General features: G+C 35.4%; 2 protein-coding genes across 2 annotated transcripts; one reads left to right on the top strand and one right to left on the bottom strand.

Moving 5' to 3' along the window:
- Positions 1-1,315: 1,315 nt before the first annotated feature.
- On the top strand, positions 1,316-4,946 carry nat8l2 (N-acetyltransferase 8-like 2). Its single transcript, XM_058402237.1, has 2 exons — positions 1,316-1,778; positions 3,246-4,946. Coding segments are annotated over exons 1-2 (687 nt in total). The 5' UTR covers positions 1,316-1,777; the 3' UTR covers positions 3,932-4,946.
- An 8,795-nt stretch (positions 4,947-13,741) lies between these two features.
- On the bottom strand, positions 13,742-19,334 carry LOC131361201 (1,25-dihydroxyvitamin D(3) 24-hydroxylase, mitochondrial). Its single transcript, XM_058402179.1, has 12 exons — positions 18,883-19,334; positions 18,141-18,331; positions 17,894-17,987; positions 17,701-17,794; positions 17,387-17,478; positions 16,896-17,007; positions 16,339-16,484; positions 15,841-16,007; positions 15,006-15,084; positions 14,615-14,812; positions 14,403-14,514; positions 13,742-14,287 (listed from the first exon to the last, which is right to left on the bottom strand). Exons 1-11 carry the CDS (start codon positions 19,117-19,119, stop codon positions 14,404-14,406), a joined length of 1,521 nt encoding a protein of 506 aa, XP_058258162.1. The 5' UTR covers positions 19,120-19,334; the 3' UTR covers positions 13,742-14,287; position 14,403.
- Positions 19,335-20,770: the final 1,436 nt, after the last annotated feature.

Below are 20,770 nucleotides of genomic sequence, written 5' to 3'. Positions count from 1 at the left end.
ACTTGAACACCCCCATAGGGTACACCTCTTTGTATCCCAAAAAATCTCTTTTTTTATTTTTATTTTAATTTTTATTTAAAAAAAAAAAACAATTTCTTCAATAGCTTCTATGTCATGTGACCCTGTGACCCAAAACTAGTACTAAAATAATCTACTTGGACACCCCCACAAGGTACACCTTTTCTTATCCCAAAAAATGTCTTCATTGATTTTTATTCATTTGTTTATTTTCTTCATTTGTTTAACTCCTTTCTTATATAAATAAACAAGTCATTTTTATCACGATTACACACCGTTTTTTATTGTTACACAATAGTCTTCTTAAACACAAGCAGCATTTCCATATATTTTTTTCTGGCTGTTTGAAGCTGCAAAGTACCACACTGGACCTGTTGAGATAATTTGAAATATTTCATATATATATATATATATATATATATATATATATATATATATATATATATATATATATATATATATATATATTACACACACACATATACATATATACAGATGTTGCAAAGTGCCACACTGGACCTGTTGAGATAATTTGAAATATTTCATATTATATATATATGTGATATATATATATATATATATATATCACACACACAGAGGGACAGGAATCCCGCAATGACTCGCGGCATTGTGGCGTATGATATCAAAGTACCACAAAAGCTATTTAAAAGCATTATCCATTATTTTAGTACTAGTTATGGGTCACAGGGTCACATGACGTAGAAGCTATTAAAGAAATAGTGTTTTTTTAAATAAAAATTAAAATAAAAATAAAAGAAGAGATTCTTTGGGATACAAAGAGGTGTACCCTGTGGAGGTGTCCAAGTAGATCATTTTGGTACTAGATTTGGGTCACAGGGTCACATGACCTAGAAGCGATTGAAGAAATAGTTTTTTTTTTTAATTAAAAAATAAATTAATGATAGCAAATTAATTCACATGATACATAATTAATACTATCAATTAATTAAATTTTTATTTATAAATAAATAAATGGTGTTTGCAATGCCGCATGCCATATGCATATTTAAGAAGAAATTAGAATAACTGGGGAACGTAGTCAGTTAAGTAACAAGTACCACATTTCAGTCGTACACAAATTTGTCGACGGTCCCTAAACTACCGCTTCCGAATGTCTGTCTAATGTCCGAATATCAAACTAACTTCACCGCGGTTCTGATTATGTCGTGATCACGAGAAAACGACTTTTGTTATCTCAAGATCACGAGAAAATGTAGTCGTGATCACGAAAAAACAAAAGCAAAAAAAAATATATCATCTGGCCTCTCTGGGCTTCCGTAGAGAGAAGAAGAAAGATACTCCGTAAAAGGAGAATGCTTTATATCAAAAGCTTGTCCAGATTTATGAGCATAAATCAGTGACCTAACACTTAATCTATCCTACATTTTAAAAGAGTGTGTGGTCAGATAATCAGTGTGTCGTGTTTACTGAGTGAAACACTATTGCCTAAACCGCACTTCTACACTAAACCGCAGTTAGTCAGAAAGGCTTTGCTCTTCCTTAAACGTTACAAATCTGTTATACATTAAAGCTTGAGTGACATTGAAATATCTTTTTTATCTTTTTTGCCTTGTCATTTGTTCTTTGCACTTTGGACTGCTGTAAATTGAGGTTAATCCGGGTTTCATAGCAGAAGCATATGACTTTTCTCCTGAGGTCCCGAGCTGAGTCTTGAGAGGAGGAAGAAAATTCAGCAGAACCGCCGCGGTGTTAACAAGGAAAAGTTAAAGAGTACAAAAGTAAGTTTCTGTCCATCAGCTGCAGACAGAGAAACTATTCATACAAGGTACCAAACTGTACTTTTCCTTGTCTCTGGGACTGTCATCACCTTCTTTTGTATCTTTATAGCTCTGAAGAATATTTAAGCTATACAATAAGACCTCAACTTTTTTTTTTTTTTTAAGATAACTTCAGATTACTTCTAAAGTTACACATTATGCAGAATGTGTACAAATTGGCATCCTTCATAGTACCACCTCAGAGACCAATAAATGTACAGTGGTTTGGTGTTATTGGGTGTATTTGTAGGTGATGTGTTGCTTTATACTGTACATTTGTATATGTAAAGTGGTGTGTTTGTGTTACTGTATGTTTATTCGTAACAGATGTAGTCATTGTTTTGGCCATTTTTTCTTTACTTCCTTAAATCTCTAAGACATCAGTTTTATTATAAATCCCCCATCTGTGAGGTTTCATGTGGTAGAAGAGTACATAGATAGATAGATAGAGAGATAGATAGATAGAGAGATACTTTATTCATCCCAATGGGAAATTTACAACTTAAAGCAGTATCCACAAGCATAGGCAATAAGCTAATAAATAAAAAATAGGAATATATAAAAAAAAAAAAATACTAAATACTAGATTTTAAGGATACAAAATATAATGAATAAACTAAACTAAAATAAAATATAACCAAAAATACTAAATGCTAGAAATGTAAAGGTATAAGAGATAATCAGATGCACACACAAAAAAAGAACACACGGAAAAAATAGCAAGGCACACACAGAGCTGCTGGAAAGGTGCTGGAAGATTCACTTCTGGACTGCCGTGATAGGAAAAGTCCACCCTAAAACACATTAAATGTTTAAACACATATTTTACTGACACATAAAACATGATTTTTGCAAAGAAAATTTGACCATTTTGACCATTTGACCATGATGTTTAAAATTATATTAATCAGAAATTTGCTGGTAGAAATCATGAAGACAGTAAATGATGGCAGAGATACTGCTTGGTTAGTTAGTGAGCTATGAGAGGAAGGGTGCAATGGTGTTGATGGTCACATTAGGATGAAATTTGAAGAAGAAGTATAGAGATGAGAAAAGTGAGAGAACTGTACAGACTGAAGAGCCATAGCGCTAATGCATGAACGTTTTTAGGTAGAGCTGAAATTTCTACCTCCGCAGGCATCGGTAGGTAATAGTGATGCAGGAAAATGTTCAAGTCTAGATCAACATGTTGGTGAAAAAAATTTAACAAAGTTTAACGTGGAATTCCATTATAAAATAAAATCCTGGTCAGCATTAAAAATTAAATGTTAATTAACAAGACAACACTAAAAACGACCTGTTAATGATCAAGCTTATTGATAATATGAATGCTTCTTTGATTTTTACATTAATAAACTAATACATTTAAATACATTATTTGACATTCTTGTGTTTTCTTTTTTCCTTTTGCATGTGCTGATGTTCCAGTGCATATAATAGTTAGGAAATTCCAGCCCTCAGACTCTGAAGCTGTGAAAACAATATTTAAGGATGGAATCGAGGAGCACATTATTCCTGCGTTCATCTATGCCATTTCCCAGCCGCTCAACATTACACTGACTCTGTGCTTCTGTACTGTGGGCTATATACTGGGTGGAGGATCAGTTGGTCTGGCACTGCTGACTGGAGCATCCTGGATTGGCCTTTTGTTATACTGCTGCTACGAGTTCTACGCTGGATATGTTCGACTGAAGCTAAGCACAGACATGCAGGACATTACAGGCTATTACCTTAGAAACCCTGACAACTGCTTCTGGGTTGCGGAAGGTGAGGTGAACGGGCGACCCCTGGTGGTGGGTATGGTGGCTGTTGAGGGAAAAAAGCTTCCAAATAGTGATGGGAAAAAGTACGGAGAACTTTTCCGGATGAATGTATCATCTGAGTTTCGTCACAGTGGAATCGGGTCACGCCTGGGGAAAGCAGTTGAGGACTTTTGTAAAGAACGAGGATTCTCAAAGGTTATGCTTCACACTAGCTCTGCTCAGAGGGCAGCTGTCTTCCTTTACTTGAAGATGGGCTTTAGACATGTGCAAACGGACACACAAAGCAGATATGCATGGTGGATCATCAATCTGATCAGAATTAAGATTTTGGAAATGGAGAAAGTCCTTTAAACTTTAATCCATTCATCCATTCAATATATACCATATATGGCCAAAGGTTTTTTGGACAGTGGAGTATCACACACACACGTGCTTTTTGAACACCCCATTCCAGATTTTGCTGAAGGTTTAAATATGTCAAGTACCTTTAAGTATCACTTTTAAATATGCAGTTGGTGAGTTTAGAAATAGCCCAATAAAAAAATTCCAGAATTTTGCTGGGGCAACCATCTTATTCATAAAACAACTAAAAACAAGGAACACAACAAGAAGTTTGAATGTATTGAGCTAATGGTCACAAATGGCCTGTCTTGGCATTTTGTTTGTCCAAATTCAATCACTATAAACTAAAACTAGAATGTGAACTAAATGCTAACTGGGAACCATTGCAATATCTATGGTCTACCTGTCCATGTGTCTCACAAATTGCATGGCTTCACCTATCCCATCTCAACAGGTGCCCTCTTTCGAATCTGATCAGCATCTAAACTGTCTTTACATTTATAATGCCTATTCTGTCACTTGTCCTTCAATGTGGTGGAGCATAGTCCTCTTATGTGTTGGAAACCTTCGATACTGACAATACTACAGGACAACAATGCTGAATGCTTCAGAAGTAATTTAGATGTGCCAAAGCAAAGGCCAAATCTTTTCCAGTCAATTGTTTTTACTTATAAATTAAAATTGTGAATAATTTAACTTTGAGTATGCTGTATTAAAAAGTGTCTGGAAAAAAAAAAAAAAGTTAAAAAGTTCAAAGGGTACGCAAGCTTTATACAGATACTTTAGGATGTAGTTCAGTTTTGGCTGCCTACCAAAAAGAGATTAAATGTTATCTTAGAAAAGCACTGTACACTGTCACATTATGAAACCTCAGCATGAATCAGCAGAAATCTGATTTAAAATATGTAGTGGAGATTTTATGTAATGCTCTTGAGACAGGTTTAGCAGCGCTATTAAGAGAAATTAACTTAATAACTAATGACTAAGGATGTAATCATCTCAATAAAGTAATGTGACATTAAAAGGACTTCTGTTACTCCTTTAACTTCTACAACATCTGCACGTTGTTATGAGTTTACTAAACATATACTGAAATTTAATGACCTCTAGAAAATACTTGGAATGCAACTGTAATCTATATACAAACACAGTTTAATTCTAGAGATTTAATTTTTGCATTAAAAAATCAATGAGATGTATCCGTGAATACCAATAAATAACTTACTGACAGAGGTCAACAAAGTGGCCAAACTTGTTCGAGCTGACAGAAAGGCTACAGAATTTCAGATCACTATTCTGTACAATTGTGAGCAAAAATGTATCTCAGAATGCATAACACATCAAACCTTGAGGTGGATGAGCTGCAACAGGAGAAGATCATGTTAGGTTCCAATTCTGTCAGCCAAGACCAGAAAGCTGAGGCTCACCGAAACTGGACAGTTGAAGCCTGGAAAAATGTAGCCTGGTCTAATGAATCTTGATCTGTGCTGAATCATACAGAAGTTAGGGTTAGATTTTTGTGCCAAAAGCCTGAATCCATGGACCCGACGTGCCTTGTGTCAACAGTCCAGGCTGGTGTAAGTGGTGTATTGGTGTGGGGAATCATGTCTTGGAACACTTTGGGCCTCTTAATACCAATAAATCATTACCTGAATGCACTTAACTCTTTGAGCATTGTTGCTAACCATGTGCATTCCTTCATAGCCACAATTTACACATCCTTTCATGGCTACTTCTAGAATGATAATGCACCATGTAACAAAGCAAAAGAAATTTCAAACTGGTTTAATTGCCTTCCCAGTCAACTGATTTGAATCCAGTAGAACTCTTTTAGGATGTGGCAGAATAGGAGTTTTGATTGAATATTTCAGTCATGTAAACATTAGCCAGAATCTCATAGGAATGTATGCAATGTATTATGTATTCATAATACAATGCTCTGAATGAGCAAGATGTAAGCAGCAGATACTTTAATTCTTGTAAGTTCTGAGGTTGGGCTTCTGTAGATCAGACTCGGTCAGCACATCCCACAGATACTCAAGGGGATTAGATCTGGGGAATTAACACCTTGAACCATTTGTTCCTCAAACTATTCCGAACAATTTTTGCAGTGTGGCAGGTTGCATTGACCTGCTGATAGAGATCACTGACATTAAGAAATACCATTGCCATGAAGGGGTTCTCTTGATCTGTGGCAATGTTTAAGTAGGTGGTACATATCAAAGTAACTCATGAATGCCAAGACACAAGGTTTCCCAGCAAAACATTGCCCAGAGCATCATGCTGCCTTTGCCAGCTTGCCTATTCTCATAGTGCATCCTGGTGTCACCTCTACCCCAGGTAAGTGATGCACTTAATGATCATATAGTTCTTTATTCTGTGGTGGTAGTAAAGGCACTGAAGTGTCCTCTGCATCAGCATATCAGTGGCTTATTCTTCCCACAGTGATAACCTGATAATAAAAATGTTAAATCTTGTGAGACATCTTTCACTGCTGTTATTATGTTGAGGTTGATAGCACCAACTTTTTTTGCCACTCTCGTGAACCCTTTTGCTTCTAAACAGGCAGATTTGCCATTGTTAGTGATCAGAAGCACCATCATTCATGTAGAAACAGGTACTCTGAACACATCACTGGATGGAACCTATGTCGAGATGTAGCTTTCTTTTCTCATTACTTGCAGTCTGTCTGTCAGGTGATTAAAGATCTACACAAGAGTATGTCCTGGCCAAGGTACCATGCAAAACATCCATAGATGTATTTGGGCATTGAAAAAAATGGCAGAAACTGTGAAACTGTACATGCCATGTATGTGTGTATTTTTGTGGGACAGTGGTGACAGTGTTCAAGAGGGAGATGTCCCGAGAACTGTCTGTGTACCCACCGCATTCGCTCACAGGTTCCCACAGAAACATGCACCTTTTGGTCTTTTGAAGATTCAGTCGGAAAATCTTGAAAAAGTGAAAGAGTAAAACAGCATAAGAGTGATCATACATAACAAACGATGAATTATAATAAACAATGTTTTATATTTGTGTTCTAAGTGTTAATGCTGAATTAATATTGATAATTATAGATAGTATTTATGAGGATGTTTTTATGTTATTTCAATGAGGACAGTGTTTCACGTTGTAATGGTTGTACACGGTTATATAATAAATCCCCACAGTTCTAGAATGCGTTTGCCCATTTTACTTGCAATAAAATATATTAAAATCATTATGGCTGTTATGTTTCGTTTCTTAGGTAAAACAGGGCATCACATTGTGTGATAGTAGATGTTTTTATCCAAAAACAAATGATGTAAAACCTAAAAGATACATTATCCCTGCTCCCTGAAACAGTGATTAAGGATTAATAATCTGTTTGTTAACATCAGATAGGCTATTTTTAAATTTTGCTGTGAACGCATGGAATATGAACAGTATGTAAGGTTTAATACAAGAGTTAACAAATTAGTTAATAATACAAATCCTCATTGATTATTGCTGGGAATAAATATGAGGAAAGTAGTCCTTCATGTTTAAATCTGCAGTTAAGTTTAATACATAAATAAATAATACCTGAGTTAGCACAATGCTGTTTAATATGTTCTGGAATTTGCCCATGCACATGAGCTTGTTTTCCCTTCAAAATGTAGTACTTATTTTAAACAAAGATTATTTAAAATTGACTAATGCTTTTATGTTTCAGTTTTCTAGTTCAAACCTGAATGCAAACTGTTCATTTTTCTTGTACTAATCACATAAAAGACAAAATTATTAGCAATCTTCCATTAACATTAAGTAACTTTTCCCTGTCAATAAACAACCTGTGACTTTTGGCTGTGTCACTGTGAGACTCATGGGTGGAATAGAAAAAAAAACAAAAACAGCCAATCAGGAAAGATGTCAAGATGCCAAGTAAAAATGTTCCACTTTGCAGGAAACAAATGTGTTTACAAAATTACTCGAAAGACAGAATTGACAGGCAATGCCCCTACATCAGATAGGTTTGCAGTTTTATTTACAATAAATCTGTGTAAGGGGTGATGTATTGCAATGGTTTCATCTATTTGGATATTGCACTGATTTTGTTTTGCACATGAGAATTGTGTTGGCTAATGTTGAGATAATTGTTTCTTTCTACTGTAATGGTTGTTTGTTTTATTTGTACGAGAAAACTGCACATATATTTCCTCAGCTGGTCCTTGACCCACCATTAAAAACTCTAGAACTGCCCTTATAACCTATTGCACCACAAAGTTTCTGTCTCTGTAATTGCTGAGCTGGGTTTAGTTATACCCAGAAAAGCCTACTCCTACTCTGCATGCTGTGTAATCACGGCACATGGGCCCCCATATGTGACAAAATACAGTACACCCCACAATGTTTTTTTAGGACATAGTTCATAGTTTACTATCCAGGAAAATTTCTGAGACAAGCTATCGAGCTAGTATAAATTACGTACTATGTTTTTATAAATTACGTACTAAATTTTGTTTAAATTATCTGGAGAGTTTCTGCCTATGTGATTCACCATTAGTGTCTCTACAAGGTTTTCCATTTAGGGAATTGCTTGTACCATCATAAGATTATACTATGGTGCTGTGCACGGATCTGCTATCCTAAGCCTGCCAAACAATTTAAAAAGAATTAACTTAAAAGAGGAAATTGATTGATTCAGATCATGTGCTACCAGTTTAAGCCCAGTCTCCAAATTTATACTTTATTTAAATATTTAAATATTGCACTGTATCTATTATCTTTACTTTTTTTTTTTATTAAAACCCACCATTTTGAACTATCATTGAAGTATGCTAGATGACAAAGATGATAAAATGTAATAGGTCTAGATAGGGTATAACGTTCCTTTTTCCTGCCAGCAGAGTTCATGCAATCCTGTAGTTTCAGCTCTTCATCACTGGCTGGTTCTACACTATACTACCTCAGATAGTGGTAAGATCATGTCAATCACTATCTCTCTAATCATGCACACAGGTTTGCTCTATAATGTAAGATCACTAGACTGATAACCAAGTCTTCTCAAAATCCGTGTGGTAGTTTATGAGTTCCTTAAGCACTTAGTCATCCAGAAAATCATCATGCACACCTCCTCCTGAGAATGTGATGCATGTTGTGAGCTCCTTGAAAAAGCTCCCAGAGAATCATCTGTATGTTAAACTGGAAATTTAGATTGGAAATTTATATGCTGAAGCATTGAAGCAGTCTCATCAAGGCTTTAAACTCAAGCATAAAGAGCTGCAATGATTCCTAATATTTGTGACCTTGTATAAACTACTTCCTCAAATTCCTGCTCAGCAGAAAGCCCAATGATCTTATGCGGAATGAAGCAGCCATGAGTGCATTCAATATCACCAGTAATCCCATTCTTCATCAAATCCATCATTATATTTGTCTTATAGGTTGATGCTTTACAGAGCTCCACAAGAGCAATCCTGTGACAACATAATAGCACCCTACCTGTGCTTTCACAGTTTATGTCATCATTGGAAAATCAAATGGTCTAGTTGAATATTAAACCTTGAGATTGAAGGGTTTCTTAGATCTTATTGTGCAACTAGCTAATAGGACTGGAGCACATCCCTAACCCATTGCATTTCAGGGTGTATTAGGGAACCAACCACCACTGTTTCTTTGGTCTGGAGGTCCATCAGGTGTGCCTGTCATCAACAGGTGCACCAGTATACATTGTATGGAATCTGTTTGATTCAAGATGTGAAACACTGGCGTATGCTGTATCTGGAAGCTTATGGTCAAGCGCAGCTTCCTGGGCCTTACATATCTGAAGGCATTATAGATCATTTGTTAATTTTGGACTTTCACCATGAGCATCCATACCAATTTGCTCCCAGACCTAAGGGCTGACAACAATAAAGGAATGGCTTGGATTTACCCGTAGAGACATTTCCCTGCCAGCAGAGAGGAAGTTCCTCATCATGTCCTGGTTCTACACTACACTTCTACATTTTCTCATTGCAAACCTTTGCCTTTTTGAGCTACATTTGCTATTGCTATCAATTCTCATACTCAAGAAATTTGATTAATGTTCTACATATGTCTTTTTTACAGTAAACCAGTGTCTCTTTTAGTAAAAGAAACTACTAGAAAGGACACTTTCTCTCTTTTTTGTTTGTTTATTTGTTTTAATAAATTTAGGTGGACTAAAACTGATGTAATTTCCAGCAGCATTTCCAGCATAAGTACAGCTATATGAATATTGTAATTTAAATGTGTGACTAGATAAAGAGATCTAGAGAAAATGTACTGGCTGTATAATGCAACCACTATGGAAATAGTTGAGTAATAGTCATGCATGTGTATACGTATTTACTATTAGTCGTTTAACTATTACTATTTTGCTCCATTTGCTCCATAGCAACCTCCCCATGGTCTTCTCAGAATACTTATTTTTTCACCCTAAGTGGTCAGCTTTTGCAGATACAGTGATAAGAAAAAAAAGTTAAAGCATTACATAGTAGGGTTTATAAAAAATCTAAGATGACTGCTTTAAAATGACCAATTAATGTAAGACTGAAATTTTAAATAGGGAATAATAATAATGTTATTTAATACACAAAGCTGCTTGGTTTAAATTGAGGCAAAATCTATTTATACTCTTACTATTATTCTGTTATAATAATAAGTAGCAATAATAGCATTAATTTGCCTTTCACGTTATTGGATGCTGCTGTTGACTCAGTGCAGATTGTTTTGACTTAGAATACACACATCTCCAAGGTGAATGACACTTGTGTGTGTTCAGAGCAAAGAGATGTTGAGAAACCAGGGCCAAAGTTACAGTAGCAGGTGTTATATCATTGGCAATGTTTTTGTGTATTTTTCTGTCAAAGCAACAGGTTCAAATGTTGTGAAATACCTGAACATGATGACATTGAATCTGTGTCTGTGCAGTGTCAGCTGATAGCCCTCCCTCCTCCCATAGGCAAAAAGCACATATTTGAGCATACACACACACACTCATTGTCCTTGAACTCTAGTGTGGTTTTAAATATAAACAGTATAACCTTGTATGTTTTGGTGTTTATTTATTAAGGAACATAAAATTTGCCCAATGAATGAATTAGCTTACATTCTCAGTTCTGTTCTGTTATAAATGCCATTGGTGTTTGATGATTAATACAAATATAATATGTCAGTGTGTTTTTTATTAGTAATTTATCTATTTAATAAAAATACCTACCTGAAACCAAATTATGGATAACATTTAAAACAATTTCTAAAGTCTTATCTTCTATTTAGGAACTACCAAGTCATCATTACATAATCTCCTCTGTTGTCACTTTACCCTATGTATTAAAGCACAGTATGCAACAGAGATAGATGAGACATTGTGACTGCATTTAACTATGTGCCTTCTTCGAAGAGATTTCTCAGATAGCTTGTGCATCATTCTGAATCCATAGCACCTGACATGACAAGGTCTGTCTCCAGTCCACTTTTTTTTTTATTGCTAGTCACTGTTGCCAGCGCTGCCCAGTGTCCAGAACAGTGGCTAGAAGGAGGTGATAATGTGGCAAAGTGTCACTTACCACTTACCACTGAGACCATGAAAAAAGATTAGCATTACTCTTTAAAGCCTTTTGGCATTTCTCCTTTATATTAAAGCTGAAATCTTGGCCACCCTGGACTGGGTTTATTGAGGCCTGGATAAAAAGAGGCCATTAACTTTTATCAAAATAAATGGATATGCCACCAGTTAATTTAGAACAAAGACATCTTGATCTACCTGTGCATATTATCTTTAAACAAAAAAGGCTTGGTTGGATGTTTTGACCTGGCTCTTTTTTGTCAGATCTAACAATAGTAGGTAGTACCTGCCTACTGTGATACCCAGTATACTGTGACTTTATTAACCAAAATCCATAAATGTTTGATGGAAAGACCAGTTGGTTAAAATTTGTTTTATGCACCTTTAGTGTTGCTGCCTTGTGCCATGTCCTTGTCAATCAAATTAATTTGCCATTGATTTGACCAGTTTCTCTATAAAATCAGAGTTTGATCTATCAGAGAGGCCAGATTCAAAGCCAAGGGAACCAGATGGCCCCAAGGATGAGGTCCCACAAGAAAGGGGCGTCTCTTCACTTCACTATACAATATTATTTTTCAGGTTGATTATTCACATAAAGTTAGGTTGCCAACATTTCCCTTGTGTAACTGTAAGCATGAGTCTCTGGGGACCTCAAAACAACAGCCTTTCTTTTTCCAGGGACCCTTCTTTTGTCAAAAAAAAGGAAATACCATATTCTGCTGCTCTTGTTTTCACTGAGTTTTTTGTGCCATCATTTTCTGAATGTGAGGGTGAATTACAGGGTCAGTGGGTACAGCCAGAAGCTTACAACGTCTGGTTTATGATAGCATGAGAATACCATGCCATGAAATAGGACCAGATTTAATGTCTCTAACTCCTTTGATAATGTTCTTCACTCCTGAACACTATAAGTCATTATAACCTACTCTTCAAGATCTACTATTTTAGACTTTGTTTATGTACCATTCTCTGGTCACATCAACAATGCTAGAGCTGGGACAGCTGCTATCCAGGGTCCTGAAGATCAGCATCTTCCAGGGCCATGAAGTCATTTCTGTAAAATGCTGTCTTTGTCTAGGTCATGGGGAGTATGGAGGGTGAAAATACTGTATATAAAAAGAGAAATCTCTAAAAAACCAATGGTCATGATGACTTGTCAGTGTTCACAGTTTCACAGTGTATTTTGTACAGAAATTGGAGTCTAGCCTCATCGAATCTGCCTGAAATCCTCCAACAAGAAGCAATGATTTTTTTCTCATAGCCAACCTTGAGTGAAAGATGTTAAATACTACACTTTATAGAGTACATATTGGGTGCCTTACACAAACATAGTAAGTCCCCAACACTGGCATTAGAGCACCTGTAGCAGAGCAATTGGGTGATGTCCCAGTGTCATAGTCACAAAGCCAAGGCTATTGCTCAGGCACCACTTATTAACCTGTATGGTCTACTGCTTGAAGCTTCTACACATACTGTATACTGTTGTGTCTACACTTATGCTGTTGTGGATGGTCCCAAATAGATAACTAAATGAATTCTACTTCCTAAAAACATTTCATTAAGACTCAACCTTGTTTTAGTGGATAATCTCACATGGATAATGTACATTTGCACTGATGAACTGATTCTGTAATAATATAGTCTCTCATGTGCTTATGTCAGGACTCATACTGAGCACACTCTTGACGCACTTGCTACTGTTTGACTTTACAGCATACAGCTGTAGAAGAGAAATTATGTATAATCCTAGTATCTGGCGTCACCCTGAAGGGGATGTCAAATCAAAGAATTGTACAATGGAAATTATATGGCTCTACTAAAATCAACTTATAATTTATAGTGGTGTAGCAGACACATATCCTCTTTGCAGATGCCAAAGCAACATACTGTTGATGAATGTGGTTCTTCCTGTTGGAGTTTAACAGTCTGCTTGGTAAGGAAACACTGCCTTAAGACTGGCTTCAGTGTCTACCTTATGCAATACCTCAATTTTAATTCAAAAACTACGTTGCTATATTCACATCAGTTTTTGCTAAATAAATAAGTAATGTTACTCAGTTTGTGTCTTAGATTGAACTACATCATGGTAGAGTAATCGCATTATTGGTGGTTGAATGGTGGATGGTTGCATTTGAATGGTTACTTTACTCTGTCTTGAGTGTAACACTGAATATCAGACCATGAGTAAATGTGTATTAGAAGTGAATTATGTACTCACACCACTCATCACAGCATTTTTGTATATATTTAGAAATGATTTATTTCCCAAATATGTTACAGATACATTTAAAAATATACATACTGGTAACACTGCAAATTGTTATAAAATATTATTAACTTTGTAATATACATATTTAATCTATATACAACATATTTAAGACCACTATTTGCAGACGCTCCACATTTTACACAGTTTATACAGTTTTACACTTAGTAAGGCTATAGTACATTGAATAATTTTGGTGTACAGATAATATAATGTTTTAAATTCTTTTACAAAAGAATTCTTTTAGGTAGGATGACACCATTATTACAAAACCAATATTTTAATGACTCAGTTTGGTCCTCTAAACTAATAGGTAGTGAGTAATATGATGTTAGAATACAATGTCACATGGAATATACTGTATGTACATTGATGTCTATCCTAAACAGATACAATATAAGATTAATTACATGAGGTATATCTTAAGTAATCAGATCAATACATTCTAGCATCTTTAGCAGCAGAGTAGCAGCAAAATCAAGCCTCTTGAATACTGAATTCAGAAGGCTATGGAGTTTTCTGTTTCTATATGATACTGACTGACAGTCTGCAAAAAGAAGAAAAAAACATGTATAATATTAATGATATGAGGAATTTTACCTGATTTCATCTTTCTATTATGGTGTGAATAAATATACATTTTTGTCTAGCCTTGTGCTTACCTTATCGACGGATGAAACCCACAGGAAGTTCACGATTGGGCACAAGTGTTCCGGTATGTATGGCTTCTACTGGCTCATAATCTGTTGCTATGATCTTATAATCACGAACTAACTGTGGGGGGAAAAGAGCATAGAAGCACCAAACCATTAATGTTAGCACAATAAGATTTGATTTACTATTTATTCTGGTGAAATCAGCGGTGTGATCTTACCCAGCATAGAGCAAGCTGTATCTGTAGCTCAGCCAGGCGCCGCCCAATGCACATCCTCTTGCCGATGCCAAAAGGTACGTGGGCAAATGGATTGATAGAGGTTTTTTTCTCCAGCCAGCGTTCTGGAATGAACTGTTTCCCATTGTCAAAGTACTCCTCATTAGACCCCAGTGCCTGGGTGTTAATCATCAGAACTGTCTGAAATTGAACAAAATTTTTAATTTGACAAACTTTCATTTAAATATTAGGTGATATTATAAAGTTTATATTTTATTAAAGGAAAGTAAACACAACTTTAAGGCCTTACAAAGTTAAATTAGAGGTATTTGTAATGATGGAAATCAGTCTGTAGGTGGCAATGCAGAAATAACATTAGCAGTAAGGCTCTTACCCCTTTAGGCAAACTGTATTCCCCAAGCACAGTGTCTCTGTCCAAAGTTCGGCTTGTAAAGGGGATAGAGGGTGAAAGTCTGTTTACATAAAAAAAAGAAAGAAAATGTGACATAAGCTGACATGTATGAGCCACATTATGGAATTGTATGCATAACTGAATATAAGTCATGGTATGATAATCCCACAAAACAACATTCCTAGAACCATGTGGAAGTATTATCCTTGCTTAATGTTTAAGAACATTTCTTTCTGTCTCATGACTTGACTGTCAAAGCATTGGGTTAGTGTGATTAGTTTTTACTAGTAAAAACTCCCAGGACCAAATCTGAGAACAAAGGATATTTCCCTCCTGGCTTTTGACTCTTGTCAGTTTAGATTAGCAAATTAAACTAGACTGATATTTTAGCAAAACAGTTCATATCTGTCATCCATACATAAGGTATAATTGTTTGTATTTAGAAAAGATGTATATATTATGAAATACATTGTAGGTCCATTTAAGGCTATTTAAAATTAAATCATAAGGGGTCTTAAGATTTTTAAGATTATTTTTTTAACCATATAGCAATATAGCATAAAAAGCCATTTGTTACAATTTGAATTTTGCCAATTTGAAATGAGAATGCTTAATAATCAACAATATTATTGAGTTTATTTTTCTAACCATACTAGAGTTTATTTTAGTAACCTTAGTAATATATAACCAGTAATTTATAATCCAGCAGCTTGTAGTTTAACAACAAACTATACTCATTCCGCACAGGTTATAATTTTGTGGATATATATCTTAGTATCTTCTCATGATGATGAGAGTGATGAAGAACATATCCCACCTCATGGATTCCTTCAGACATGCCTTAAGATATGGCATGTTCTTAATATGCTCAGCACATGGAACCTGTCCAGGGGGCACCACTTCTTTGATCTCCTTCAACAGCTTGTCCTGAGCATGGGGGTTCCGTGAGAGGTTGAAAATAGCCCATAACGCACTGTTGGCAGTCTGGATAGGGAACAGAGGATAGTTTGTTTTGTCATTATAAACCGAGTGCTTGATGACATTTCTGCAACAAATTGCATACACTGCTCAGATCATATATATTTATCGGACTGATTTTACAGGAAGAGAGTATTCAAAACAAGCTTGAATACAAGAACATTTATGAAGATTTTAGGATTATGCGAGATTATTTGAAAAATTATGATCTCATAAATGTTATTTACAAATAAATATAGATGAGAAAAATGTCACATAAAAATTGCTTAAAGTTTATTTAAGTTCAAAGTTTGTAGGTCTGATTATGTTTCCTGTTTTTGAATGTTTTCATACTCACTGTCTCAACACCCCCAATCTGGAGCTCAGTTATAGCTGCATACATCTCCTTCTTGGTGAGGGGACAGTTATGGTAGATATCACTAAGGAAGCCATCGGTTTCTCCACTTGAGTGTCTCTTCAACTTCTTGTCAATGTAGATTTTGGCTGAAAAAAAACAAAAACAAAAGATTTTATGTGTCTAATTAATTGCTGAATCAATTTTATGAAAATAATGTCTTGTTTCAGCTTGCACAATTTTAATGCTGCTCTTAGATTGTGGTTGGTAAATGCATATCAGCCCAGCAGCAGTACTATGGGTATACAATTTTATGTCTCCACCCTCTCCCTGGCCTGCCTCCCTGTTCCCTCTACTACAAATATTTGGCTGCATTCCCACTGCACTTAGGTCATGCAGTTTACTACAACTCACACTGTCCCCTCCCACTCACAAACTCTGGAACTAGAACAATGTGTGAACATTGGTCAACAGTAGTCCCTAAAAATGGAAGGCAGGATCAACAAGTTTATATCTCAGTACCTGGCAGGAAATGTGCTGTATTATAGAATTATTTGTACCTATGTTAAAAATACGGTCCCAAGCAGCTGTGTGATCTTGCCATGTCTTTGTGTTCAGACTCTTATGGAGACTTACTGGAGTCACCATCATCTTGCCAAACATGTTCATCATCTGTCAATCAGAAAAATGGCACAGGTTAGTGAAAGTGATAACAAAATAGATAAACATGTAATGACAGGATTTCTGGTATAGATTAAGTATGATTCTGGATGTTATGGCTATTTTGCATTGGTCTGGTGGAAAAACTATAACTAAGAAAGCAATATGTGTTACAGACAGAGAAGCTGATATATGCCTGACTCATGCTACAGTTCCCATAAACACAAAATGTGACATAACACCCAGGCCTGTAACATAACCTCTGTGAACTGTGTAAAGGACTGGCAAACTACACATCAGACAAACAGAGGCTGAGAAAAGGTTATCCTAGTGTTTGAGTTGCTGAAATGTACAGATAAACTACATTGTGTTAATGAGATAACCGGCATACCGTTTTTATCGCTGTGATAAAGTCAGTTGCCTCCTCATTGGCGTTTTCTTGCAAAATCCCAAATCGTTTGTCATAAAGCACATAACAAATAGCTGCAAGAGAGAAGTAATATGTCATTAATAATATTAGAATTTATGTATATATATATATACATATATATATATATATATATATATATATATATATATATATATATATATATATCAAAATATTTTGAACACATTATTATTAAAATAAATAAGCTAGCATTGGATGAGCTGAAAATATACTGAGAAAGTATGTATAGCTAAATATGAAATAAAATATGAACTCACTTTCAAAGGACCATTTATTCAGCTCAAAGTATAAGTCATTTATCTTCCCGTTCACACGAACATCTCCAATCCTGTTAAGGAAATCGGCTAAAACCTTTAAAGAAGGGAAAGAAACAGTATAAGTACTTGATTAAAAGTGACATTTAAAATATGGATCATGAATATTTCTTATTTGTTCGCATAACACACAAACCTCATTAATTTTCCCATCGAGTTTCACAACTTCGGTTGGTTTCATAAATTTCTGCTGAAATGTGCTTCTCACTCTCTGCCAGTCCTTTCCTTCTCTGCAAAACAGAGGAAGACGTGATTACAAACAAATAAATCAATTTTTCAGTTGCAATTCAATAGTCATATCAGTTAAAAGAGAGAGAGAGAGAGAGAGAGAGAGAGAGAGAGAGAGCGAGAGAGAGAGAATTAGGATGCTGGAAATTATTTACAGGATAAGAAGTCCGTAAGCTTCGTCCCGCATATCTCTGTATGCCTTCCATGGTTTAATTTCCAGTCTCTGGGGATAGTTGCCCTCCTTCCTGTACAGAGCTTCCAGCAAGCAAGGCGCCCCAATGTTCACTGATTCAAACGAGCCAGTTTTCATCCGATAGATTTTGCCAAATTTCTTATGGTAATCCATCTAAAGTGAGAAAAACAAAGAAAAAATGGGCAAAAACAAAAACAAACAAAAAACGACAAAACAATGATCAGCACACAGTTATTATAATGAATGTGTAAATAATAATAATAATAATAATAATAATAATAATAATAATAATAATAATAATACACTAAAATATATTTCTGTTAAGCTGCTTTGTTCCGATTAAAAATGCCAAACAAATCAAATATATTTTTAAATACTTAAACAATATATATTATTTAAAAATCGAATTTAATTGAAATACTACTACTACTACTACTATTACTACTACTACTACTACTACTACTACTACTACTACTAATAATAATAATAATAATAATAATTATTATTATTATTATTATTATTATTATTATTATTATTATTATATAGTAAAATATATTTCTGTTAAGCTGCTTTGTTACAATGTCCATTGTTAAAAATGCTAAACAAGTCAAATATATATTCTAAATACTTAAACAATATTAAAAAAAATCTAATTTAATTGTAATAATAATAATAATAATAATAATAATAATAATAATAGTTACCACTGTCTGGTGTTGCTTTTCTAAGCCACCTCTACGCAGGATGTCAATCAGGTTCCCCAGCAGGGGCCAGTTTTTTGGACCTGGCATGGACTGGAAAGTGTGTTCAGGGCAAGGCGCAGCATCTTTCGAGTCCAGCACACACACCGAGGATGTTGGCTTGCAGTGTTGCAGCCCCACCGACTTCTTCTTCAGCACCTCCAGGAGCTGTGCTGGAGCTTTCTGAATCTGTGCTCTCATCGTAGCCTTGGTCTTTTACTGTCTCACTTTTAGCTCGTGCGTTAAAAGTTATGCTTGAGCTGCTTTTTGTCTTAAATGCATGACTTGTGTTACAATATATATACTAGTGGTGTTTGTCACTGTTAGACACGGGACCAATCAGAAAACAGGGCTTGCAAAAAAAAAAAGAAAGAGTGAGAGAGTTCGAGAGCACGAGCCAACTATTCATTTGTGGATTCACGTTACGGGCACCGCATGACCCCGCATAGACCGAGGAAGTGCCCTTGCCCTCCGTTTTATAAATAAACACACGGAAGGTGACGCGGTTCGCTTGATGCGCTCTGGCTCTTGCGATTAGCGCAACCTTATCTCTTCGCTGTGTAAATACACGACCACGCTTCATCGGGTTTGGGCAAATATTTGTCATAGTCTACTCTCTGTGCGCCTGGGTAATCATCTGTCTCCGTATGAATGCTTGTGCTTGGACACTTAAATGGAGAGTTTAATATGCGTCTCATCCTAATTAACCAATCTCATGTGAGAAGAAATGATTTTCGTGCGCCGAAAAAACAATTCTGAATCATGTGACCCACCCCTGGGGGCAAATAACGGGTGTTTGGGGGATTCTGACCCTCTTAATTAAGACCTTGACCCCTACTGAAGTTCTTACTTTGTTTGTGTGTGTTTGTGTGTGTGTGTGTGTGAATTCATATATATATATATATATATATCTTGGAACATATATTGCCTTCTTGCCATGAATAATTTAATCGTAAATCACTCTCACTCTAAAACTCTTATCTGGGGCAGTGGTGGCTCAAGTGGTTAAGGCCCTGGGTTGTTGATCTAGAGGATTGGGTTTCAAACCCTAGCACCACCAAGCTCCACTCCTGGGCAATTGAGCAAGGACCTCTCTGCTCCATAGAGCACTGTATCATAGCTGCCCCTGTCCTCTGACCCCAACTTCCTCAGCTGGGATATGTGAAGAAAATAATTCCACTGTAATGTTTGTGTGGTGATAATAAAGGCTTCATACCCTTAGTTCATCTGGTAAATACGTGTGAAGGAAAACGATTTCTTTCATATTCTAAAGAGGCATGAAAAATGCCTGATTTTATTGACATCTTTTGTCATTTGCTTTGCATATTTTCATTAGATTAGGTCTTTTATTTGTAGAATACAAATTCATGACACAAAACCAAATTCTCCAATGTCATCATATCATCAACATATACTAAGATTGTATAAAAAAAATATGATCACAATACATTAAGTACATCAAGTATATAGCAAGAGCTAACATTATTTAGTTACTTTCTTACAGCAGTAACAGAAATATCATTGTTCAGTTGATAATATTTAATACTTTTCTAATTTTTAGCCAATATTTTAAGCCGTAAATATCACAGTAGAAAAAATGTAACATTTATGATGTATTGCAGTAGCAGAATATTACATGACTAAAAAAACACCATCTCTCTCTCTAAAATTATATGAATGCACAAATGTAAAAAAAAATCTCTGCAAGCTGAGAAATGTTTGTTAAGTAAAAAGTCAAGTTATAAAAGTTATATTTCCCAAGTCAAGTCCAGTCTACTTTATTCCACTGCTTCCTAATTTATTCCACTGCTTCATAATATGCTTCATAAAAGCACAATTTAATGCACATAAA

This window comes from Hemibagrus wyckioides, linkage group LG11 (assembly GCF_019097595.1).
Source record: "Hemibagrus wyckioides isolate EC202008001 linkage group LG11, SWU_Hwy_1.0, whole genome shotgun sequence".
Lineage (NCBI taxonomy): Eukaryota > Metazoa > Chordata > Actinopteri > Siluriformes > Bagridae > Hemibagrus > Hemibagrus wyckioides.
Note: the sequence above shows the minus strand (reverse complement) of the source record. Positions and strands in the feature narration are given on the sequence as shown.